The sequence below is a fragment of the Lacerta agilis genome, chromosome 6 (genome assembly GCF_009819535.1).
Source record: "Lacerta agilis isolate rLacAgi1 chromosome 6, rLacAgi1.pri, whole genome shotgun sequence".
In the NCBI taxonomy this organism is placed as follows: domain Eukaryota; kingdom Metazoa; phylum Chordata; class Lepidosauria; order Squamata; family Lacertidae; genus Lacerta; species Lacerta agilis.
This window is the reverse complement of record NC_046317.1, coordinates 2,282,834-2,308,751: the sequence shown is the minus strand read 5'-3', so window position 1 is coordinate 2,308,751 and position 25,918 is coordinate 2,282,834. Positions and strand designations below refer to the sequence as shown.

Sequence of the window (25,918 nt, the reverse complement as noted above, 5' to 3'; positions counted from 1 at the left end):
ATGCTTTTATATATGTTGGAAGCTGCCTAGAGTGGCTGGTGCAACCCAGTCAGACTGACTGCGTAACAACAATAACAACAACAACAACAGCAGCAGCAACAGGGGTGTAGTCCAAAAGTTTATACCTGACAATGAAGTTGTAGGTGTAACTGAAGCCACAGGAATGGGAGGCATTGATGCACTTGAGAAAGAGCTGTATGTACCACTGGTTGGTCCACTGCTGCTGCTGCTGCTGCTTCCACTGCCACTGCTGCCACCACTACTACCACCTACTGGAGATGCTGATGATGTAGCTGGTGAATTCTTCTCCCCGACATTTGGTGAATTCTCCCATGCTTTGCGAGCAGACTCCATCTGGTCAGAAAAAGGAAATGGTTCCACTTTGAAATACATATTCAGCTCATTTAATTTTCACAGTGTCTTATTTTCACTTTGTCTCTCTAGATAACATCCATACTCCTCTAGTCAACTGCCAGGGATACTGAATTGTTTTAGAATATTAGAGGTAGAAATTGTTTAACGTTTTCAAAAAACATGGGGCAAGCATACAGCAAAGGTTAGAGCAAAGTGTGAATCATTACTATCTCTGATACGTTTTTAAAAAAACTTTTCTCAAGAAAACCTTTTAGAAGTATTCCTCAGCTATTTAATCCACATATTAAAATTACATTAATGGCACCATTAATCTAACACGTTTTACACTCTAGATCTGAATCTTAGGGAACCACAAGTGCAATATGAACTAAGCCAAATGTAGCACAATCCTGCACATTGACCATAATACAGATTTTAAAAACCGACGTGAAACTTTTGCTTTTTATACCACAGTTTAGAACTTGCCAGTAACCAAAACCAGGATTAAATAGGTTTAAGTAAGCTGGGCGATAACGGAAAAAGTCAAAGAAGATATTTGCAGCTACATTTTCATTAACTGGGCTTGCTTTTAAGTATAAAAATGTGCCCAAGACATGTGTCAACTCTTCACAGTTCTATATTGAATCTACCACCTCCCTCAGCATCTCTGAGCAGTCCTGAATAATGCATAAACTTTGCCTAAGCCACCATATTAATAGTACTCATACCTAATGAGGCATCATAAAATTGAACAGATTGTTACTTCTCTGGAAGTTGTATTATATTTTCTGCAGTGATTGAATACAGAAACAGGAGATGAAGATATACAGTTGCAATCAAAATTATTCAACCCCCATTGCAAATCAGGTTTATTATCAAAATTTACAGACTTTCAGCTGCTTGCAATGAGCAAATCAAACAAAAGCAATTGAAATAGCTCAACACAACGGATGCTTCAAGTGGTTTCTCCAAATTCAGCTCAAATTGCAACTTATACTGGCTTCTCCAGTCTCACTATTAGCCCATTCCTCATGAGCAATGGTCTTTACCTCATTAATATTCTTGGGTTTGTGTGCTGCAACTGCCTTCTTCAAATGCCACCAGAGACTTTCTATAGGGTTCAAGTCAGGTAACTGTGATGGCCACTGTCGAACCTTCCAGTGTGGTGTAGTGGTTAAGAGTGGTATACTCGTAATCTGGTGAACCGGGTTCGCGTCTCCGCTCCTCCACATGCAGCTGCTGGGTGACCTTGGGCTAGTCACACTTCTCGGAAGTCTCTCAGCCCCACTCACCTCACAGAGTGTTTGTTGTGGGGGAGGAAGGGAAAGGAGAATGTTAGCTGCTTGGAGACTCCTTCGGGTAGTGAAAAGCGGGATATCAAATCCAAACTCTTCTTCCAGGACTACTTCTGCAACCAAGCCTTGGTGGAATTTGAGGTATGCTTGAGATCATTATCCTGTGGGAAGGTCCAGTGATGCCCAAGCTTCAGCTTCCTCACAGACAGCTTGTTTTCTCCTAAGATTTCCTGATACTTCAATGAATCCATCCTGCCTTCCACATGCTGCAAGTTTCCAGTGCCAGAGGATGCAAAGCAGTCCCAGAGCAGTGTGTGTTCTTTTCATTCTACTTCCTCCAGACATAGTGCTAATCCACGGGGCCAAAAAGTTCCAATTCTGTTTCATCACTCCACTGAACAGTATCCCAAAATTTCTGTGGCTTATTTATATGATTTTGAGTATACTGGAGCTGACTTTTCTTTTGCTTTTGGTTCAGTAGTGGTGAACATCTTCAAGTTCTGGCATGGAAACCTTCTGCACTTAGTAAGGTGCCTTACTGTGCTCACTGAAACATCAGTGCCTGCTGTCATCAACTGCTACAGCTCTTTTGCAGTCACTTGAAGGTTTTCCCCAGCCTCCCTTCTCAGTATTCTGGTTGCTGCCTCAGATAGCTTCCGTTTTCTGCCTTGTCCAAGTAGTGTAACCACTGTTCCTTTAACTTTGAACTTGTGAATTATGCTTTCAACAGTGTTTCTGGGAACATGCAGTGCTTTTGCTATCTTCTTGAATCTTGCTCCTTGTTTGTGAAGAGTGATGATCTCTTCTCTTATCTTCTTGGACCATTCTCCAAGAAAGTCATATTTCTAACATGGCCTATTTATCCCTATTTCTAACATGCAGCCAAATTTGACACTCAGCAAACACTTAGTTCAGGTATTTCATGTGTTCCGGCTCAAGCACACCTGTTGCAACTAATGAAGCCCTTGTTCAGCTGCATAAGGTGTGCTTGAGACAACACCTGTTGTGTTTGTGCTGTTGTGAAGGATTCTATTCAGGGGGCTTGAATAATAGTGAGATGGGAGAAGTCAGTATAAGTTGCAATTTGAGCTGAATTTGGAGAAACCACTTGAAACATCCATTGTGTTGAGCTATTTCAATTGCATTTGATTTGCTCATTGCAAACAGCTGACAGTCTGCAAATTTTGATAATAAACGTGATTTGCAATGGGGGTTGAAGTATTTTGATTGCAACTGTATACTGTGGTTCTTAAATTATGGAAGAAATATAGCTTAGATCCTCATTACCTTTGCCTTCTTTGAATCACTTCCAAGATGCTATGGCACTTATAGGCAACCCATGCCCTGTATGTTGCCCTCACACTTCTCCCATGTGATCAGCTGGTTGCTTCCTGCAGCTGCCAAAATTACCTTGCTGCCTATCATTTTCAGTTTAAAAGTTCAGCCTAAAAACCCTGGTATTTACTTCCTTCCTGATGTTTAAGCATCTGCTTTGCGCTCTTGTGCCACTCAGTAAGTACTGAATGACTGCCACCACTGCTCTTCCTTTTAGTGAGAGAGGATGGTTGAGTTTGGTGCGGAAAATGGCAGGTCACCCACAGCTGTGGCCTCTTGCCTGCCTTCGAGCTAGAGCCTGGCCTGGCCTGATAACCCTTGCCATTGCCCCAACAATCCTTCTAACATCAGTAGGAAATGCTGACAGAGAGTACAATTTCAAAATACAGCATGCTCTTCAAACTTGCATAGGACAATTAGGAGAATACTGAAGACAACCCATTGTATGTGTAACCACCCCCTGCAACCCGGCAATTACAACAATCCAGGTTACACTGAGAGCCAAGATTATTGTGTGTCATGAGAGGCATGCTGGTTTTGCCTCCCACAAACTGTAGGAAACATTTTTGCCCACTAGTGTGTGGCCCTCAGCAGAAGAAGTTGCTTATCCCTTCTATGGCTTTCAGAAAAGTAACAGTAAGACAGTCTTCAGATGCCCCAGGACTTGTAGTTGTCTATGCTAGACAATTTTTATTGATAACCACTTTTGGTCATAAGATTATGTATTACATGTATCAGTTTAAAATCAACCCTAAATTTTCTAATGCAACTGTTTTCAGCTACAATGCATGCTGCAAATTAGCATCTTACTGGAAATTAAACCAGACAAAGTATATATTGGTTATTAAGCATATTTTATGGCATTCAAAGCCTCCCCCCTCTATTAAGTTTAATATAAAATTATATCCCTAGGTGTAAAATATTCAAGATACTGCACAGAAATATCAAATCTTCACTGCAGAACACAAAAGGTTCAAATGTAAAAGCTGTTTTAACGAAGACAATAGCACGATCAGAATCAATAACAAGACATTAGATACTGTTCATAATATAACTGCTGTATCAGAAAATGGCATGTGCCTTTATCTACTCACTACCTTCCTATCGTCCTGCCTGTCCCCATCCACAACAGCAAATTACATGCAAACTTTATACCAAATACCCAAATAGTTCCTCAGACTAAACAGAACAAAAAAAGGTACATTACTTTACCACAGCAATGCTTTCAGCTGAATACATCTACAGAGGCACAAGAGTGAAGTTGAAATGATACGCCAACATAAAACAGATCAGAGAGGAAAAAGGCAGCACAGCCATGTCAACCTAAGCAACAACTGTAATAATTGTTGAGTGTAACCTCTGTGTCTGTTGAGCAATTTTCATAAGTATTTTGAAATGTGGGTCAGGTCTTCAAAAATTCAGTCTAGTTTCAGCTGCTTAAGAGAGTTACTAGCATATACATATGATGTATGTCGATAAGATAAGAACCCCACCCTCTAAAATCTGTAATCACAGGAGGCATGTTCCTATTTGGAACCTCTCTCACAAAAGCTCTATTTAACTGAGTTATGCAAATACATGTTCTACCACTTTACAGAACTGAGAAGAATTGGTATCAATCTGTAAATAATGCTACTGAGACTCACTTTGCAGCATGAGATGCACAATATAGTTCAAATGAACACTGTCACCTATGAACACTACCTGGCTGCCTTCACACACCTACCTCACACCATCACTAAAAGGGTCACACCAGTTACCACTTAGTAGAAAATATTAAGCTATCAACAAATTCTAACACTGCCAGTCTCCTGCACAAAGTGTGCTGCATCAGCCAGCCAATATACATTACATATTGCTAACCTCAACAATAATTGCTCAAAACAATATAAGCTATTTCACAGAAAGGCATCTGGAACCACCTATCTATACATAGCTCATTTCCCATATACTCTCTATAGGAGGGGGAAATCATAACCATCCTATTAAGTCCTATCTGATATTCTGATGTGTATCCTAAGATTTGGGTGGCAAGAGTCAGCCGATTACTGTTAGTTACAAAGTGGGGTCAAAGAAATGTAATGAACCCCCTTAGAAACTCTTGTTCTAGTGGTCTAAAAAGCAAAAACTGCCTTTTTGGTCTCCACGGACGTTTGCCAGCAAGATCTTGATTAAGTCTTTCCCCTGCATGCAAGAAAATGACCCTTAGAGGGATGTGGTACATACCTTGAGGGTGAGGTCCACGGTAGCGGGAGAAACTGGAGTTAGGCTGGAGCTCTGTTGTAGAGCCTCCCTCCTAGGGAGGGGAAGGGTGTGGGGCAGGGGCACCTGAAAGGCAGGCAACACACATCACATTCTAGCTAGGTCTATAACAAAAGCCCTAACAAAAGCAAGAGCTCAAGCAATGCCGCTGAACTAGATTGTCTTTCAGGTGCAAGCATTTAGCAGGGAAGCTGTAACATAAAAAGGACAAAAAAGATCTGATAGGTGGGGGAAAAGACTTTCTGGTTCATAGTCATGGCTTGTTGACCATTTCCTTTTGGATTTAATTCCAAAAATTAAATTCAGGTTATTGTAATTCCCCTACACTGATTCTCACAGGACTCATTAAAGAAGTAGAATGATGGTCCTTAAACGTTGAGAAATATCCTCCTTTCATAGTTTCACAGGTGCACAAAAACTAAACTACTGCAGGAATAGCACAATTTTACTTGAACTTAACTAAGAGCAATCAACAGATTTTCCTGAAGACTCAAATATAGACAAAACAAAGACATTGATGCTCTCTTACTCTTGGCCATTATCAGTGCTCTTACAATCATTCTTACAAGATACTGCCACAGAATGGAATTAAGCTAGTTTAATGAAGGAAGGGAGATGAAATTTTCAAACCACATATCTAGGAGTACATCAAACTCCAAATATACTGTACACACAAGTCACCAGCATCCAAGATTTACACGGTATTCCGTCATGGAAATAATAATCAACCTTCAAAACTTTATGAACAAAAGAGATGACAAAGAAAGCCACAAACACCGCCGCCATAAAGTATACTTAATAGGAAACAGTTCACTAACTGGAAACTCTCTTGGAGAGTCATTCAAAACCTGCCCTCCTTCAAACACAAGCAACATGGTTAAGCCAGAGATGGAGTCGCAAGGCAACCAATAAGCACCAGGATTCCCTAAGGGTACACTTTCTGTTGCCAGACAGCATTTGCCAAGGTGTGTACCATCAATCAAAGAACGCAAATCCAAAGCCTTTGCAGACTTACCAAATAAAAATAAAGGTACACTGGATAAAAGCATTTAAATTCAATAACCACTGCCATTATTCTGCTCTTATTAAGTTCTAGGTTGTTTCCATCTTATTTGGCATCCACAATTGGTTTCCAAAGTTATTCGCAAATATTTAGGTGTCTCCACAAATTGCAGTAGGAAATAAGATGCTAGTCAGAAGAACCATTTGTAGAGGACCTTCACCACTTTGCCGAGAAACACGAGACTAACACACAAACCGAATGGTTACAATTCACATTGTATGCCACGTTATTTAGAGGTCATCGCCCACACACTTCTCAATTTTGTGTGTGTGTGTGTGTTGCTTTTGCTTTTTCAAGCCCTTATAAGATGAACAGAAACTTGCCTTCTCTCTTGTAGCTGTGGCTTAGGAGAGATATCTCACAGCCATGATTTGGCAGTGAGAAGCAACTTCATGGTCTCATGCTTTCACCCCTCAAACTTGTGCATGCCTTCTCCATCCTTTTCAGAGTTTAAGAGAAAAACAATTTCCCATAATGTTTTAATTGGGCAGGCCATCAATCCAAACCAGGGACTTAGACCCACTTCAAAGCATGGCTCCAATCTCCACTTTGCAAGCAAACTATGGTTACTGCTAACCTGAATTATCCATTTTAGCTGTCAGCTGTTACAGTAATCTCAAACAGTGAAAGAGAAGGTGAAGGAGCAGACTAATCATTTGGGGTGGGGGTGGGGGAGTAGAGAAGAGGAAGAAGTGTGTGATCATAAATGGATGCTCCAACAGGCTCCATGGCATATGAATTTACTCTGCAAGTGATATTCTTGCACGAAAAGTCTGTTTTGTCACTTACATGCTTGTCCAGAGTAATGCCTACTAGCATAACACAAAAAGCCAATTTCAAGGCTTTGGTGGGAAGGGTGTGTGTGAAAGACAACAAAGTAATTTCTTGAGTAAGCCCTATTACTATATTATGATTGCAAATATGACCTTCAAGAATGCTCATATGGATGTAGTTGCCTTAACAAAATTCTTCCTGTATGTGTGATGAGTAATTTTTTTGCAACATGTTCACTTCATGTTATATAGCAGATTGGCAATTTTGATATAGAAATCAATTCTAGTAAAACTGAAGTACATGCAGGTGCTGCTATTGGAATGCTCATTATACAAAATCCCAGTTATCTGAACATAAAGAATTATGCCCAAACCTTGGTACATGGGTGGCTAATTCAGATATCCAACCAGTCAAAGTTTGCCCATTTCCTTACTTGGTTGTGTTTTGCTGGACAGCTGCACCCATTTCAGGCACAAAGCATGGAGGGAGATCAGACAAATCAGGGAGCAGGAGAGATCAAAGAAACAATTTTTTCCTGTGTTTGGCTTTTGCTGACTGGCTGCAGCAGTTTCAGGCAGAAAGCATGGAGGAAGGGAGAATGGATAAATCACAGATTAGAAATGTTCCCATAGCAAATAATGGAAATCATCAGCTCATTATGTGAACGCTCACATTATGAACTGTTTCCTGGGAATGCAATGTGTTTGGAGAACGGAACCTGCATGTAGATGATGCAGTGGAAAGAATCATGTAAGTAAATCCCTCCTGGCGTAATGAAGATGTCATGACTGAATGCTCTCCCACCTACTGCTGGGAAGGTAGCACTTTGGAAAGAAGAGCAAGGCCAGATTTTTCTCAATACACAGCTTTCTACAGGAAGGGAGGTGTGTTTTTATTTTTAATGTGGAGGGTGATTTTATGCAAACCTCACCTGTATTGTATATTCTGAAATCAGGCAAGCCCAAGAGAGATGACACCAAGTAATCCTTCTGAATGTTGGCAATGAACCTACAATTAACTATTTTGTGAAAAATCTTAACTGCCACAACAATATGCATTTCCTGGCCACATGGTACTGCACACACAATATGCTAATAACCCTATAGCCTCGTTTGCACTGATTGCTCAAACCACTTTCTATTTTTTTCACAATTCTTGAAAGCTTCTCAAAATTCCATTAAGATGAAACACCCATGTTCTACTAGCCTTTATCTACAAGATCTCTAACATTATTTTTGCATTGTTACTGCACAACGATAAAAATTACAGAAGATTTTTTTTCCACACCCAAGTAGATCTGTATAGCAGAGTTTTAGTTTTAAATGCTATGAAAAATAAAAGTTATGTTTAAAGGTATGCTTAAAGTAACTAATAAGCTTACATTTGTCACTAAAGCCTCTTCCATCTTTGCACTGCTTGTAGCCACTGTACTGGAGTGAGAAGAAGGTGCTGTATAGTCTGTTACAGATTCCTGTAAAGAAAAGAAGTTGAAGAAGCTGACCTATACAGTAACAATACCCTGCAAAAAGAGTTTTGAAGAGATGAAAAAGCTAAAACAATCTCTTCATTCACAACTTCATTAACTAAACTGTCATATCACAATAAAGCATCATAAGTAACTTTATATAACTTCATAATCCACAAAAGGTACATGAATACAATTATTTTTACTTAAGATAAATTATAGGCCACCTTAAAACAGCAAACTCTCTCAAGGTAATTTCCACAATAATAGAATAGAGTAGTAGTAGTAAAATTTATTACGGCCATTGGCCCATATCAAGAACGAATCAGACAAGCGAACGAAACATAGAATTTAAAACAACTTGACGTAAGACAATTAAAAAAAACACGAGGCAGCAACGCAGCAATTTAAACAATATCAAATCTAGCAACCCATCAAGAACAACATTTTACCTCAATTTAGTTAATACATATACAGCATAGGGATTCAGCTAAAACTTAATTTAAGAGTTGATTAATAACTTAATAGAATAGAATAATGCAATACTTTCAAAATACCATACATTAACGAAACCAGAAGTAATAAGCACATATTCAGCTCCCCTAATAAAGCTATAACCTAAAGCATCAGCAGCAAGACAGCACAGCAAATGGATTAAAACAACATTCAAGTGAAGGACATCAAAGCCAGGCAAGCTCTTAATGCCTTCCTAAGGACCTGAGGAGATGTGGCTTGACAAAGCCCTACCGGTACTGAAATCCAGAACCATGAAGGTACTACAGAAAATGCCTACCAATTTAACCATTCTTGAAGGTTGGCAGGTAAGATGGCCTCCATTGCCAACACTGGAAGTATGGGCTGTCTGGTAGGGGGGCAGGCCTTAAAAAAAACACACCAAAAACCTCAAATCCATCCATTGCCCCTCCAGCTGTTGCTGAACTATAACTCTCAGCAGCCCCTGCATGGATGGCAAATGGCCAGCAACGATGCACATTGTAGACCAGCAACACCTGGAGAGCCAATGGTTCCTTTAAATGTCACCACCAGCACTTTAAATTAGGCTCAGAAACACACTAGCAACCAAGTGCAATTTCAAAGCTTCACATGGTCTGACCACCTAGCTCCCATCAAGACACTGACAGTTGCGTGCTAAACCAGCTGAAGTTTCAAAACCGTCTTTAAAGGCAACCCCACAAAGAGTCCGGCCTGAATGTGACTAGAGCAGGCATCCCCAAACTTAGCCCTCCAGATGTTTTGGGACTACAAATCCCATCATCCCTAGCCAACAGGACCAGTGGTCAGGGATGATGGGAAATGTAGTCCCAAAACATCTGGAGGGCCAAGTTTGGGGGTGCCTGGACTAGAGCATTGATAAGTGTAGCCACATTTGACCTCTCTAATAGGTACATCAGCTGAGCTCCTGGCCACCATCACCTGTGCTTTTCCTGTTAGTGTATAGTACACAAGAACTCAGAAATTGTGTACTTGGTTCTTCAGTGGGAGTGCAACTCCATCTAAGACCAGTTGTAAAGAGCACGTGATCTTCCTACCTACAGATTTCAATCTTATCTGAATTTAATTTCAGCTTGTTTACCCCCATCAGTCCAAAGACAGCCCCCCAGAAATCAGAGGACAAAAAAGAGGGGTAGATTTGAGTGTCATCTACAAGCTAGACATTGCAGCAAAAACATCCAGCTGATGTCCCCCAGCAGTTTTATGCAGATGGTAAAAAGTATGGGAGACAAGACAGACCCTTGAGGCACCCCACAAGGCGCCATGGGGAGAACTGGAAGTCTTCATCAACCACCTTCTGAAAATGCTCATCAAGGAGGAACTGGAAATGTTTAATTACTAATTACTGAGGGCCCCCTATTTTTCAAAAGCAAAGTCATGAACCCCCTACTTTTGAAAATTTTGATAACTCTATGGTAGTTACCTCTGCAAAGCAATGTTCTGAACAAAATGTGGGGTAGCCCCTAATAAGCAAAGGATTTTAGGGATACTAAAAAAAACAGACTAGGGCTGAGTTATGCCTGGTTTTCAACATCGTGATATATCAGCAGGTAAACATCACGATATTCTGATATATCACAATGTCTGAAATTGGAGATCAGGCGTGGGGACGAGGGAAGGAGCAGCCATGGAGATCATGTGGGTGGGGTGAGATCATCATGTGATATTGGCGGTGCCTTGAAATCGGCTGTCCTGTTCTCCCTTGTGCGAGGAGCACTATATTGCTGCGTATTGCCAGGTCAAAATCGTTATTTCAAAACAGATTTTGGCCAATATATTGAAAAATTGCAGAGCACTAAAACAGACCATAAAATTTAAGAGATCCAGAACATTCTTTGGCATAAGCTATTCACTAGGCCGATCAAGGTTGTTTTTGGCCCAAATCCAGGCTGAAGCTGAACTGGGATCTTCACATTAATTGTGGTATACAAATTTAATAAACAAACAAATAATAGTAACTGACATGGATCCAAATAATCAGCATCTTCCTAAACTACCTGGAGTTGATATACCACATCCCACTCCAACATTGCGAAAGCAATGCAGAAAACACAACCCTGTTCTTTGTCTTATGCTGATGCTTCCACCCTATTACTAGGAGAAGTATGAGGAAACAAAACTTTAAGCTGTTTCTGCTTCTTTCAGAGACTTGTAGCTACTGTTACTTTCCTACTAAAGCAAATCTCCATAAAAGCTGCCTGAAGCAATATTTGAGCAAGAACTGCCGCCTTAAATGCTTGGATGCCTTCACTTACTCATAGCCATTTAAAAAAAATGGGTACTGCAAACTTCTAGGATGAAGGCCATAGAAACAGCTCTACTGAAGCCAGCTTCTCCATATTTATGAATATTCACTATATATGTATATTTATCGTATTTATAAATATTCCACTCAGGTATATCTAAATTCCAGCCATTCAGCACTGATTAGTTAACTTAAGTAGCCATTGCATTTGATTCTTACCTTTTGGGTTGCTCCAAACTCTGAAGCAGTCACGGATATCATTGTTCCTATTTCAGTGCCAAGTTCAGCAGCTGCTTTGCCTTCTTTAGAAGCAACAGGGTCTGGACTTCTGACTGCAGCAGGGCTTGATTTCTCTTGCCCCTCAGGGTCCCCTTGCTGAGCCTCTTTTACTTTCTTGTTCTTTAATGACCGTTCTTTCCCAATGGGACCAGGCTTGTACTCTTTGTTTTCTACTGGACTCAAATCTGAAAGCTATGCAAGGTATTAAAAGATGATTGCCTCTTCGTTTATTATGATTCTTATTATATAACCTATATTCCATCCTCCCTCCCTCGGCTTTCTTTCAGTCAGAACTTGCCAGAGCACAGTTCTAGCACATCTCAGGTGGGCACCATTACCATTAAAAGAGAACAGGGGAAGTGTTCATGGTGAGCTCCAGCACCTCTTTTTCTAGAAAAATAGCATTGCTTCCTCCCAAGGCAGCAATGGGTGGCAAACACAAACATGAGAAAATACAGTTAAAACTAAAATATAAACATAATTAAAACAGTTTTAAATTTCCAAAAATCTGTTACAACAGTCACATTCTCTCACAGCTAACCATTTCAAGGTTGCCAAGAACAGTATCTCCCAGATGATGAACCTGTTCCTTCAAGAGGAACCCATTCCAGAACAGGTCTTCTACCTAATTCTGGGAGATGAGACCCACCCAACCACAGCACCTGAATATAATCAGGATTCAGCCTCAGTTTACTGGCCTCCATCTAGCTCATCATTGCTTCCAAACACTGGCCATACACCTTCATTGCCCCCTTCCTAGTTCAGATGGAATGGAGATATGGAACTGCGTGTCATCAGCATGCTGATACTGTGCTCCAAAATCTCAGGTAAAAGCCCCCAGTGGTTTCATATGCAGCTCTCTCACAGCTCAAAAGCCGTGGAGTAGCAAACTTGCAGGTAGAAGCACAACTACCACAGTGCTTCTAGCTCTCCCACAAGAGTTGTTCCAGAAGGACACTGTCCAATGGTGTTAAAAGCCACTGAGAGGTCAAGGAAAACCAACAGGGTTTTATTTCCCCTGACTCTTTCCTATAAAGATCATCAATCAAGGCGACCAAGGCTGTTTTAGAGCTACAACTGGGCCTGAAACCAGGCACAATTAGATCTATAGAACTGCTTCCTCTAGTCAAAACTGCAGCTGGCTGGTCACCACTCTCTTAAGTCACCTTGCCATGAATGGAATATTAGAAACTGCAGTGTTTTTCAACCTTTTTTGGGCAAAGGCACACTTGTTTCATGAAAAAAATCACGAGGCACACCACCATTAGAAAATGTTAAAAAATTTAACTCTGTGCCTATATTGACTATATATAAAGTAATTTTTCAATTTTTCCCACGGCACACCAGGCAACATCTCGCGGCACACTAGTGTGCCGCGGAACAGTGGTTGAAAAACACTGAGATACTGGGTGGTAGTTTCTAAAACCTCTGGATCCAAGAAGGCTTAAAAAGGGATGCACCACTGCCTCTTTCAAGATGCTTCACATACAGTGGTACCTCTGGTTGCGAACGGGATCCGTTCCAGAGCCTCATTTGCAACCTGAAAGGTCCACAACCTGAAGTACCGAATCTGCGCATGGCGCAATTTGGTGCTTCCGCGCATGCCGAAACCCGAAAGTAACCCGTTCCGGTACTTCCAGGTTCGGCGCGTTCGTAACCCGCAGCGAACACAACACGAGGTATGTCTGTAATTCCCTTTGTAGGAAGGCTTTGACCACTCCCCCAATCTAGTCAATCCCTGCTGCAGTGGTACCTCGGGTTACGTACCTGATCCGTTCCGGGGTGCTCTTCGCACCCCGAAGAGTACACAACCCGAGCATCAATTTTGCGCATGTGCAGAAGCCCTGCGCATGCGCAGCGATCTTTACTTCCGGGTTTGCGGAGTACGCAACCCAAAGTATGACTGTACTAGATTTTACCAGTCATGGGCAGAGATCAAGAGGGCACACAGTCAACCTCACTACTGTGTCCTGTCCATGTGCTCAGACTACAACAACAGAAACTTAAAGACTGTAACATGATGGTGCTCTGGCATAAAGTCTGGCATAGATCCGTGTGATTTCGCCCATAAAGGGATTCACAAATCTCTCACAGTAAGCTATTGAATGGTTAATGAAACAATACCGGTCTGGACCAGTCAATTTACTACTCTATAAAGCTCTGCTGGGCATTCAGTAATGATATGCTCTCTTTGCCACCGCCACTGCCACATGGGAGGTGGAGCTATGTATCTGTACCTCTGCTAGGTCACATTTGCACTGGGATCTACAGGAATCCACATATCCTACAGTTTTTTGCTAGTTTTGGGAACTGTTATAATTCATGTTTTACAGGAGTGAAGTACTGGATTGCAATTCATTATTCCAATAAACAATGTAAGAAAGTATGTAATTTTTATTATACAAGCTTCCTGGAAATGCAGCAATTTCTGGTGCCTTATAAATTTTTAATTATTGTCTAATTTTCTTCTTCTATTATTTCCTTATTTAGGTATTCTTAATGCTCCACTGTCTTAAGTTGTATTTTTGCTTTTCCTAGATAAATGTATAGACTTTGGAGTGAGTTAATTTGTTTCAGTTTATCAACAAGCAATCACAACAGTTTTTAACATGTGGCAGCTGATTTTGTGAGCACCTCACACAAATATTCAATCCCCCCCCCCCACAAAAAACTGAAATGTGTTAACCAGGATACATAAGCATAGAGGTTTGGTTATATTTCCTCTTGGTGGAACACATGGGCACAAAAATGCAGCTTCTAAAACGCTTTTGTAGTTCATGAAAGTTGTAGAGTTTCACTTACCTTCTGTGCTTTTATAGGTCCTGCCCGGGGCTGCTTTTGCCTTTGCTCCTTTGGTTCAAGAAGCTTCTCTGAGGTCTTCTCTGAAACTGGGCCAACTTCACTGTCACTCCCACTGGATGCTGGAGCACCAAACTGAATAGTTTCTATTCCCAAATCAATTCCACTTTCTTGCCCAACTGTTGTTCCCTAGTAAGGATCCCAGAAAGTTTAGTTTAACACAGGCACACTTTTGTTCCATACCGCAACATTCAATTAAGTAATTCACCATGGCTCTAATGATATCAGCAAATTTATATTATAACCATTAAAGATTATATTTCATATCAATCAGGTTTTATTTAAGGTATCAGATATCGGTTTGAAGATGTAACACCTGTAAGCTAGCTACCTACTAACGAGTAATGGCTGTTTTACCTGTGAAAACTAAACTAGTTACCCATTTGACAAAATGGATAATGTGTTTTGCTCCTTTTTGCTTCCAGCCACTGACAAATTAGAACACAGCTAACAATAGATGAGAACATGTCTGTTCATTACCTCTGGAGATGGAGCTGATCCAAATGATGTCAAAGGCTTATTCCATGCACTGACTGAAGGAGGCTGGGGAGGACTAATGGGTCCCACTAAAAGTCCAGAGAAGAAGGTGGAATTAGAACAAAATTTGATAGTATAAGTGCTAATTGCAAACTAACTATGATTCCCCCCCTTACATAAAATTAGTGCAAGGCAGCATGCTGCTTGCTAAGAATTCAAAATATTTTAACATGTTGCATGAATGGTAAGAGAACATTCAGGGCAAAGTATCCCAGTTATCTGCTCACAAAGAACACATTAATAAAGTGTATGCTAGGAGTTCAGCAATTCTATTGCTTCTAGATTGATTTCTATATTATCTACATCCTCCTCTCAAGTAGTAGAGGCCAATGAAAATAAATCAAAAGTTCAGGTGGTTGGCATTTGTGGGAAGATCAAATAAGCTTTTCATTTTCAGTTAAAGCTGAAATGCCTAAAAATACCTACTGGCATTAGCCTAGGTAAGAAAAAAGCTCATAGAATTGTAGAGCTGCAACAGACGCCCTGGAAAAGACCCTGATGTTGGGAAAGATGGAGGGCACAAGGAGAAGGGGACGACAGAGGATGAGATGGTTGGACAGTGTTCTCGAAGCGACTGGCATGAGTTTGGCCAAACTGCGGGAGGCAGTGGAGGATAGGGGTGCCTGGCGTGCCCTGGTCTATGGGGTCACGAAGAGTCGGACACGACTGAACGACAACAACAACATCAACAACGGACTCTGAGGGTGATCTAGTCCAACCCCCTGCAATGCAAATGAACAAAGATATGTCAAAGCAGTAAATAATTCTCAACCATTTGCTTTTAAAAAGTGTCCACATAAAAGGCAAATGCCAGGCAGTAAATGTTTTCACAAACATTGGGTAGTCCTACCCATACATAAGAACAGTGAGGTCAGAGAAAGGAGGACTGAGCATGGGTATATGTGGACACGCCTTGCAGCTCTCCATCGTTATAAATCACTTCACAGGACAGCTTATCTATGTGGAGGATCCAAAGCTTCAATCCAAGAGTAACTGAGGTGCCCAGGAAAGGTTGTCTGCTACCCAAGCTGTCATGCACACATTTTTTTTCTTGCATGCTTTACCAGGAGGGGGGAAATGGCTTGCTTACATTTTTTTGAGATGTCACTGAGGACTGTCGTAGGTGGCACTTTATTATCCCATAATTCGGTTCCTACAGCATTATGAGATGGCGTGTTCTGAAGAGTTTTGCTTGTTGCTGTGAACTCGGTGCTGCTGTTTGCTGCACAGGCTGCCTGTGGTTGCAGCTGAACTGGAGCCTGTGGACTTGGAATCTGAGACACACACTGCAGGGGGAGTTGTGGCTGAGCCTGAACCTGCTGAGTGGCAGCGGCCGCTGCTGCTGCTGTCGCCTGCTGTTGCTTTTTGGCAAACCTGGGTGGTAGTTTGGAATTTGGACACCTTCCTTTTTCATTGGAACTCTTTTTTGTCCAGACCTAAAAATATGTAAAATTGTTAAGAGAGCCTGCAGTTTATATGCTCAGAACAGCTAAAATGGAAACTCTGCTCCAAAGAACTGTTAGATATTTTGTTTTCCCATATACATCAGTTGGGCTTTTCTAAGCTACAATAGGGAAAATGAAGGTTTTATGAAAGGTTTATTAAATCACAAGACATATGGAGAAAGTAAGCAAGAACGCTGATTTATACTCAATATAAAATGGTCATCCACTACAATTGACAAGAAGCACATTCAAGATCAAGTACTTTTTGCGAACAATATACAATTTAATTTAACTTATTGTCACTGATATGATATCCACTAGCATTAAGTCACTCTAAAATAAAGATTGGATGAACTCATGGATGACAGTACATTAATTAGCTACTACTAGTTGCAAAACTGATTCCTTATTTTCAGTGCCAATATAGCAATGGGCTCAATTCTCATAATATCCTGATTGTGACTCCTGAGGCACTCAGTCCACACTTCCACTGTCTCTCTTCCTTAGAAAGCACAGGTCTGAGTGGTTTTCCCCTTGTCCTGTTCCTTTCCTTTATATATATTATTTATGATTTTCAATTTTATACATTTCAATAATTTTACAGCCATTTTATCATTTCAAACTTGACTTCCTTTCTCCTATTTCTGCGGTTCCTTAAATTTATTTTTTATATTTTCTGCATATCCAAATAACTTCATTTGTTCATTTATTCATCTACTTTAAATATATACTCTTATAAAACTGCAGGTTATTACAATAATTCTGCCAATGTTACAGTTTGTTTGTAAATATTCAACAAACCATTTCCATTATCCTGTTTTTCCGGTAAGTTTTTGTATCCGTTCTTCTTTTGCTGGGACTTCTTTCCATTTTTGGGCAAGTAACATTATTGCCGCTGCAGTTGCATACATGAATAAATTTCAATATAGCTTGGGTAGTTCTTTCCTATACTTCCCAAAAAGAAAGCTTCTGGTTTTGTTTTTTTACAAATATTATTTAAAACAGGGGTCGGCGAAGGCTTACTGGACAGGGGCCAGATCACTCCTGTGGAGATCCTCTGTGAGCTGGACCGGTGTAGCACGACGCCGAAAATCGTTTCTGCACATGCCCAGATGCTGAAAATGGCACCTGCACAGAAGCGATTTCCGGAGCTGCGGAAGAGAGTCCCTGTGCTGTGCTGGTTTAGTGCAGTGCGTGGGGACTTGCCGAGCGGGCGGCTCGGTTCGGGGGCAGCTCGTGGGTCGGTTAAATGGCCTCTGTGGGCTGCTTCTGGCCCATGGGCCTTAGGTTGCCGACCCCTGATTTAAAACATCTTTTTCAATTCATTATATATCATTTCCCAGTAAGCTTTAACCTTACTACAAAATTACCATATGATAAAAAGAACCTTCTTTCTCTTCAAATTTTCAGCACTTATTTGTTTGAGATTTATACATTTTTGACAGTTTACTCAATGTTAGGTACCATCAATATATCATTTTCATACAATTTTCTCTTACACATAACATGCTGTAAATTTTATATCCATATTCCATAATCGTTCCCTTGCTCCATATCTATATTGTGACCAATATCTATTGCCCAATTTATCATTAAGGATTTTACTTGCTCATCCTTTGTCTCCCATTCCAATAATATCTTATACATACATTTTAGACTGCACTTTTACATTCCATTCCATCAGGTCCCTCTCCAGTTGTAATATTTGTTCCCCAAACCCTCGTATCCTATCTTTCTTAAATACGTCATTCAAATGGTGATACTGTATCCATGCTGTTAATTTTCCTGGTAATTCCTTAAATTCTTTTAATTGATACTCTCCTCCCTAATTTTAATAAATTTCTATAAGTTGTCCACCCTTCTATCATATTTTTTCTTTACCGCTATAGCTTCCAATTGTGAGAGCCAAAGTGGTGTCTAATAGATTTTTGTATTTATCCCATACTCTACACATATTTTTCCTAATTATATGATTTGTAAATCCTTTATGTACTTTCACCTTTTCATATCATAAATAAGTGTGCAAAACAAAAATATTATCATGACCTTCTAAGTCTAGAATACATGAATTCTCTAATGTCATCCATTCCTTCAACCAACAAAGATAGGATGCTTCACAGTACAGTCTCATATCCACCTCCTCTCTCTTTTGCATCTATCAATATTTTATATTTTATTCTCGGTTTTCCCCCTTGCCAAATATATTTAGAAATATTTTTGCCCTGTTCCTTTCCCAAGGAAAACCCAGTTTTTAGTGCTAAATTGAAGAAAGCCCAAATTGTCGTTTGCTCCAATTTAGTGCCAAAAATCTGTTTGCCATTTTCTACATGGGAAAGCAGCAGGATAAGAGGAAGTGTGGAGAAGCCCTCAGTCCAGAGAACACTCAGCTAGTCAAGCAAAGGATTTGATCTTAGAGCTGTATTGAGAAATCTGCCATGAACTGCGAGCAGCACATGTTGCTCAGAGCTGGAACACCAGACCTTCAATGACTACCAGGAAGCACTGTTAGAGCTAACTGGCATTTAAGCGACTTCCCAAATAAGACTGATGAATATGGGCAAGTAAGAATGAAGACTGAAATGTGTTGCCATGAAGGGTTAGGTTTACAAATTCCACCACAGGTTTCGACATTTTTGAAGAAAGTTTATTTATTTATTCTGTTTCAGTCTCCACCAAAGGGCCAGCAAGCCAGCAAATAAATAAATAAATCAGGGTTCCTGTCAAATAAATAAGAAATTCACTACATTTTTTAAAAAATAAACTGCATCATACAAAAATGAGCAACTCAGCATGCTTCTGTGAGAACTGGAGCTTGTGGGTAGCCTGACAGGCTGATACCCATGGAATAAGACTATTTCAGAAAGTAGCCAGCTCAGGTGAACAATGCTTTTAGAGAAATCTTGCTACTGAGTTATTCATGCAAGTGTGAGCTCACAATGGAGGGCAGGAACGCACTGCATATGAACATATTAAATAATGTGTACAAAAAAGATGCCTTGGACAGAGAGAGATGATACATGTGATACTAAACCTGCACTGTTTGCTCTTCCTTCTTCCTGCGTTCCTCGTCTTGCAGGCGTTTTTGTTGCTTTTTTGATACCACTTCAGTAAAACCATCATTGTTCAAATTGGACTGGGAATCTTCAACTACTGTCACTTCAGGGTGGTCATCAATAATTACAACACCTGTAATGAAGGTCCAAAATTTAGTTATAATTAACCCCTATTCAAATAAATGAAGCCATCATCTGTGGGGTTGATTCAAATGTCAGAAAAAAACCAAAATAAATTACTATTATACTGCAGACCCATTTATGCACGTTCAGTATGTGTGCATACGCCGAACCCGGACGTGATCCAAAAGGTCACACAAGAGGCAGAGTAGGGCGGGGTGGAATGGGGGGGGGGGTTGCAGGCTTTTTCCAATGGTGTTTCAAATATACACAATTTCACTGATGTGTGCAGTGCCTCGGAACATAACTCTCACGTGTGTGTGTGTGTGTGTGTGTGTGTGTGCCTGTAATACATTTAACATTCAGAAGAGGAGCTTCCAGTACATACTTGCATAGTTGTTAAGGTCAAATTGAGAAATTGCATCCACTTTCTCTTTCACTTTCTTTGGACCAGCTTTGGGCTCTTCTCGCTTCTTGATGTTGGGATCTTTGGAACCTTTCAGCGCAGCAGCACTGTTCCCACTTTCTTCTGGGTGTAAACTGCCAACTGTTTCAGCACTAATCACAACTGCAGCTTGTTCTTCAAATGGTCTGTATCATAAACACAAAATGAGATAGGCTTGTAGCAAAGCGTGGAGAAGAAGGGAGAGATAGAGTTACATAGAACTTTACTAAGACTTAAGTTGAAGCTAACACGCTCCATTCTGTGCATCACAATGAATTCAGAAAAGATACTAAGATGTGACAAAGGAAGTAGAAAGATGGCAAAGAGCGTATAACCAAGTTGTAGGAAGAAAAACTGATGGGAGTTGCATTTGGTCTAGTTCAAAACTTAAGTGGGTGAAATTGTTCAACAATAATTTAAAGGTAGAACTTAACTACAGGAGTGCTATCGATATTTCCCTGAAAATACCAAAAGTGGGGATTTTATGGGGGGGGGCACAAACCTGGTGGTAGAATACATGACTTGCATGCCCTGACATGTCCTAGATACAGCTGTGAAAAACTCCTGCCTAAAAGCCTAGGAGCAGCTGTCTGTTTAGATTAGATGGACCAATGATCTGACTCTGCATAAGACAGGTATCTTAGTCCCTATAGACTTATACATTTGTTTTGAGTATAGCCTATTTTAATGGCAAGAAAGGGATCTCTAGATGTTTTGATTCAGATACAGTATAGGAAAAAGTATCTGATGAAACACTTCTCCGAACAACTTCTAAAGGCAAATTTGTAGATGTTTCAAACACCTACTGGAGGAGTTGCTGTTTCAGGGTTGTAAGCAATGCTAGTCCTATTCTGAATAATTTGACTTATGAATAATTTAGAACTATTAATTTAAGTGAGTCGAATCCGAGTATAATTTAATTGGATATGACCCACAGATTTGTTTTTCCTTTGCTTACACTGAGCTACAAGGACTGATCAAGGTTCTTGGGCTCAGAACCCATACTTGGTTAGCTAAAGAGATTCTGTTTTATTAAGGAAAACTCCCGGAACTGGTGCAGAAAATTATACTTCTTCACCAGACTTTAACACAAAAGAGTAAGTGACTCAATTCCACAACTTGTAACGAGGAAATAAACTTTCAAAAGGTAAAAAGCAGTTGGGATTACAGGTGCCAGAGACAAGAATAATTTGGGGCAAGCATCATTGCTGGATGGTGGTTTTGTTCTTCACAGCTTTCTGTCTCCATCCATAATTATCACCTGAATTTTCCATTTATTTTGCAATCATTAGATACCACTTATAAAAGCTAGTTAACTCAAACAACTACCCACTGAATGGTCATAGCTCTTTAAACCAATTTGGTTAATTGAATCTGTTTTTAAGTTTCCAGTGAACTCAGTAATTGAATGAAATTTCTGCAACAATCTTCCAGTGGCAAACATACTTACCCCCGTTTCCCAGTTCTTGTTGGAGGGCCACTTCTCCTTTCATTTCTTGGCCCAGAGAAGTTCCGTCCAGATTTGGGTGGTCCACTATTTCCACGACGATTTTGCCGATCGATCCCAGGCCTCTGACTGGAAAAACTTCTCTTGGCTATTTCCCTTTTGGGGGCTAGTGTGCTTTCCCCAGTCTTAACAGCTACCTGTGCTGTAACATCTGCTATTTTTTTTTCATCCCTCTCACGCCTCTCATTGAAATCACTACTTTCTGAAGCGGTTTCCCACTCTTCATTTGCTTGGTCTGAGGAGTTCTGATTGGACAAGTCTGGTGTCTTACTTCCCGACACCTCCAAAGTAGCGCTTGGCTGTTCATTAACTGCGCTACTCATTGCAGCACTTGATGATGAGCTGGTTGTGGCTTCACTTATTTTTGAGGCTGCCTCTCTCTCTTTTAGACGCCTAAAGCGTGGTGGCTTATCTTGCCTGGGAGGTCGTGCGGGTCTTTGCCTACGAGGCCTTTCCCGAGTTGGATCAAATTTTCTCTCAAACTTTGCAGGTGGCCTTTTATCCAGCGATATAGAACCATAATGGTCATGCCTTTGTGGGGGCTCTCCATCTTCAAGTTTGGGGGGTTCCATCTGCCTCGGGTTCCACTGATTCTCTCTGTATCCTGGTTTCCTAAGAGTAGACGGCCGAGGTGGGCGGCCAACTGGATCTCTACCCCCACGTCTGAACATGCCCCCCCTGCCACGTCTAGAGGGTTCTCCTTTAGGAAGAAAACCTGGTTTGGGTTTCTCATCTTCCCTCCCGTAAGTTTTGTCTAAAACCCTATTGTCCCCTCGGATATTATGTTCAGGTTTATAAGACAATGCTGCTTTTGCAGGCTTTTTGACATCTGTCTTTTCTTCTCTCTTTGGGTGTCTGCCTTTGCTTAAGCTGTCCTTGTCTGAAAGAAGGGTGTCACTTGCACTTTCATGCACTTCACTGTCAGAGTCAGTTTCTGAGCCTCTCTGTCTTCGCCGTTTTGGAACTACTTCAAAATCGGAGCTCTCACTACGGGTTTCACTCTCTTCTCGCTGCCTAAGAGGACCAGAAGGCACATGCTCCACTCGAGGCTTAGTGTCTCTGTAATGTGGATAGTCTCTATTGTGGCCTCTCCCACCTCGACCCCTGCCTCCATAAGAACCTCTGTAGCTTCGACCTCTAGAATAATATTCTCCACGTCCTCTGCCTCTGTATCCTTGGTCTGGGAACCAGTCCCTATCCCTAGCTTCTTTCCAGTATGTTCTGGGAGGCAAACCAGGTTCTCTTTTCACAGGTCTAGTTTCCATACGAGGTCTCTCTACAGTTCGTTCTTTGTTGATTACTTTCTCTGGCTGCTTTTCTTCCTTTGTTGTGCTGACAGGCTGCTGAACTGGTAGCTGCTGGATAGTAAGGGATGGAAGCTCAACAGTAATTTGTGGACTAGGCAGCTGTGGAGCTATGGGTGGAGATGTCTGCACTGCAGGTGGCTGCTGAGACACTGGTGGTATGACTGCAGGCTGCTGGACAATGAGAGGCTGCTGCACAGCAGCAGGTGTAACTGTGGACGGCACAGGAGCATCTGCGCAGTCTGAAGCTTGTGGTGTGCTTTGCAATGCCTTTTTACCACCTGTGGTGGTCTTCTCTGGTTCTAGCCTGGGAGGTGGAACCTGAGACTGTTCCTTTTTCTCAATCTTGCTAGCTCTCTCATTTGTCAGTTTTTCTCCTTCTCTTTCCTTCTTTTGTTCACGCTCTTCTCTTTGCTCACGCTCTTCTTTCATATCTCGAAGGATAGGCTTTTTAATAGGACCAGACCTTCTCACTGGCCTATCACTACCTTCCTCTCTTCTCCCATAACCTGGTCTTGGACCCCACCTAGTTTCAGATTTAGGCTTAAAGGGTTTTTCAGGCTTTGGCCCTTCAGACAGCCTATTAGTTACAAACACTTCTTTTTTCAGTTTACTATCTATTCTTTCAAGAATTGGTTCTTTTGGCTCAATGTGTCTGCTGCTGACTTTGGAAACATTTGCTTGTGTATCATTTGCTTGGTCTTCAGATTTCAGAGAATGGCTTGACCCATGAGAAATGATCTTCAGGGAAGTATTGCTCTCTTCTACAAGTATTTTTTCTTCCTTGGAGATTTGGGAGACATTTTCTGCATTTACTTCAAAACTCAGCACAGGAGCAGGTGTGTCAGTTTGGTGAGGCTGAGCATCTTCTAAAGACCTGGCTGAAGTCTTCTGTATACTCATTTCACTGGGTTCTTTGAAGAACTCAACCTTTGTCTGAGAGTCCAAATGAATCTGTTCTGCTGCATAAACCTCTTGAACAGTTATGTGTTCTTGATCCAGAAGTGCCTCAGGCCTAAAAGAAGGAAGCCACAATTGAAGCTGAAGGCATATCAAAGTCTCTATATATTAAACATATTAAAAAGAATGCATGATAACTGCCTGTAGGATTAGCTCATACAATGTTCACAAGAGACAGAAAATCATTTCTGGAGAGTATTTTAGCCAATGAACTTGTGGTGGGGGATCTCGGCCCTCCAGATGTTGCTGGATTACAACTCTCTCCACCCTGTCCTGACAATTGGCCATGCCAATTGTGTGTGTGTGTGTGTGTGTGTGTGTGTGTGTGTGTGTCCCAACTGCACTAACAAACCCCAGAAGCAGCCAACTAGGAGGAATCATTTTGTCTGGTCACTTCACATTCAATAAAATATATGAGGTATACTGAATGTTCTAGCTGTATTACCTAGGGTCTACCATTGAAAAAAATCAGCTCACTGTATGCCTTCATATTTGAAAGTGTACAAAACCAGAGCAGTTACAAAGATTATGTTCAGAGTCCAACCTTGCATACTGCGAATTAATGAATCCCTAGAGAGAACACAAACTACCTATTTGAGAAATATCTTTTGTGCCCCCAAATGTGTCCCTAATATACCGGGTAGTCTTACAACTTGAAGCAAGGCATTTGTTATTTGCAAACAACAGTGTTGCCCCTTGCAATTGGCTATTGGATTTTATGCTCAACACACTTGGACTATCACATTTATCACAAGCTTTGTCTGCTGGCCAGATCCCAACCTCCCCCAAAGACCACTTTGACAGCTGACATCAGGTAACAACGTCAAAAGCCCCCACTGAAAGTGAGTCCTTTGCACTGTGAACACCAAACATTCAAAGGTCTTGCTTTCAGCTTCAGACCACTCAGGTGCACCCATCAAGAACTCCCTAGTGCAACACATCCCAGTGAGATTCCTTATCAGTGAGCTATCCTTGAAAAAGAGCAAGTGGGAGCCCATTTTAAGCTCATAATTGTTCCTTTGCAGCTGCATCCTTACCTATATACAACTGGCATCCCATATGTCTGGTATTAGGCAACAGGAAGTGGTTTGGGGGAAAACAACCTGGTGGACCAAATTAGAACCCTAGATGGATCTAACTTAGCCAGAGATTCCCTAGGCCTGTTCTATGCTATGTGAACTGTGAGGGCTTATGCTTGAAATGCACAAGATGCAATGGCATAATGCAGAAAAAGACAAACAGAATACAGTTAAGAGAATTCCAAAGCTTACCTTAGATCTTCAGTGTCTTCTAGGATTTTGGGGGGATTGCTAGTCTGCTGAGGCTCTGCATGAGGATATGGTTCTGACCCCCACACCATGCGCGGTTCTGGCAGAGGAATAGCATGCTCCCTTGCTGATCGAGTAACATGATCGAAAGTGTCTGCAGCAGTTCCTGCCCCTTCCATCTGGTCCCTTCTTAGAAGTGGCTTAGGAGGTATTATTCCTATAATGGAGATAATGAAATTAAGAAGTTAAACCATACAGCTCAAAAAAGTAACTGAAAGGTATGGGCTTGCTGATTGGAAGGTCAGTGGTTCAAATCTATGTGACAATGTGAGCTCCCATTGCTCTGTCCCAGCTTCTGCCAACCTAGCAGTTTGAAAGCATACCGCTGCTGTGGGAAGGTGAATGGTGTTTCCGTGCACTCTAGCACTCGTCACAGTGTCAGAACCCTACACATCAAGATGATCTTACAAATGGAATTTTTAAATTTAGAAGCTGTTAATGGACAATTTTCCTCTCACAAAGAAATTTTGTTGTGGAGTGACTTTTCTGAGGCTTGTAAAGTTTTCTTCATGAAGTACTGTGACACACTCACCAGCATACATCACAGTACTTCATGAAGAAAAGATTAACAGCTTCTAAATTTAAAAATTCCATTTGTAAGATCATCTTGATCTGGGTAGCATATACATGGGGGGAGTATAATTGAGTCTCCCTACATGCCACCCTGCTCAACGTAATTGCGCTTTCCTCACCCCACCAAACAGCTATTTGGTAGGCTAAGGGGAATGGGATTTCTATGAGGAAAGTCCACAGTGATGAACCTTCTCATGCTCCT

At 41.1% G+C, this 25,918-nt stretch overlaps 1 protein-coding gene across 1 annotated transcript in view; it reads right to left on the bottom strand.

Moving 5' to 3' along the window:
* The window catches only part of PRRC2C (proline rich coiled-coil 2C), a 64,452-nt gene that overhangs the window by 20,484 nt on the left and 18,050 nt on the right, over window positions 1-25,918 (bottom strand). Inside the window, 11 exon segments of the mRNA XM_033151200.1 lie at window positions 126-354; window positions 5,211-5,312; window positions 8,465-8,554; window positions 11,526-11,777; window positions 14,388-14,573; window positions 14,925-15,010; window positions 16,072-16,417; window positions 19,458-19,612; window positions 19,988-20,190; window positions 21,495-23,870; window positions 25,087-25,300. Coding sequence (XP_033007091.1) covers window positions 126-354; window positions 5,211-5,312; window positions 8,465-8,554; window positions 11,526-11,777; window positions 14,388-14,573; window positions 14,925-15,010; window positions 16,072-16,417; window positions 19,458-19,612; window positions 19,988-20,190; window positions 21,495-23,870; window positions 25,087-25,300 — 4,239 coding nt within the window.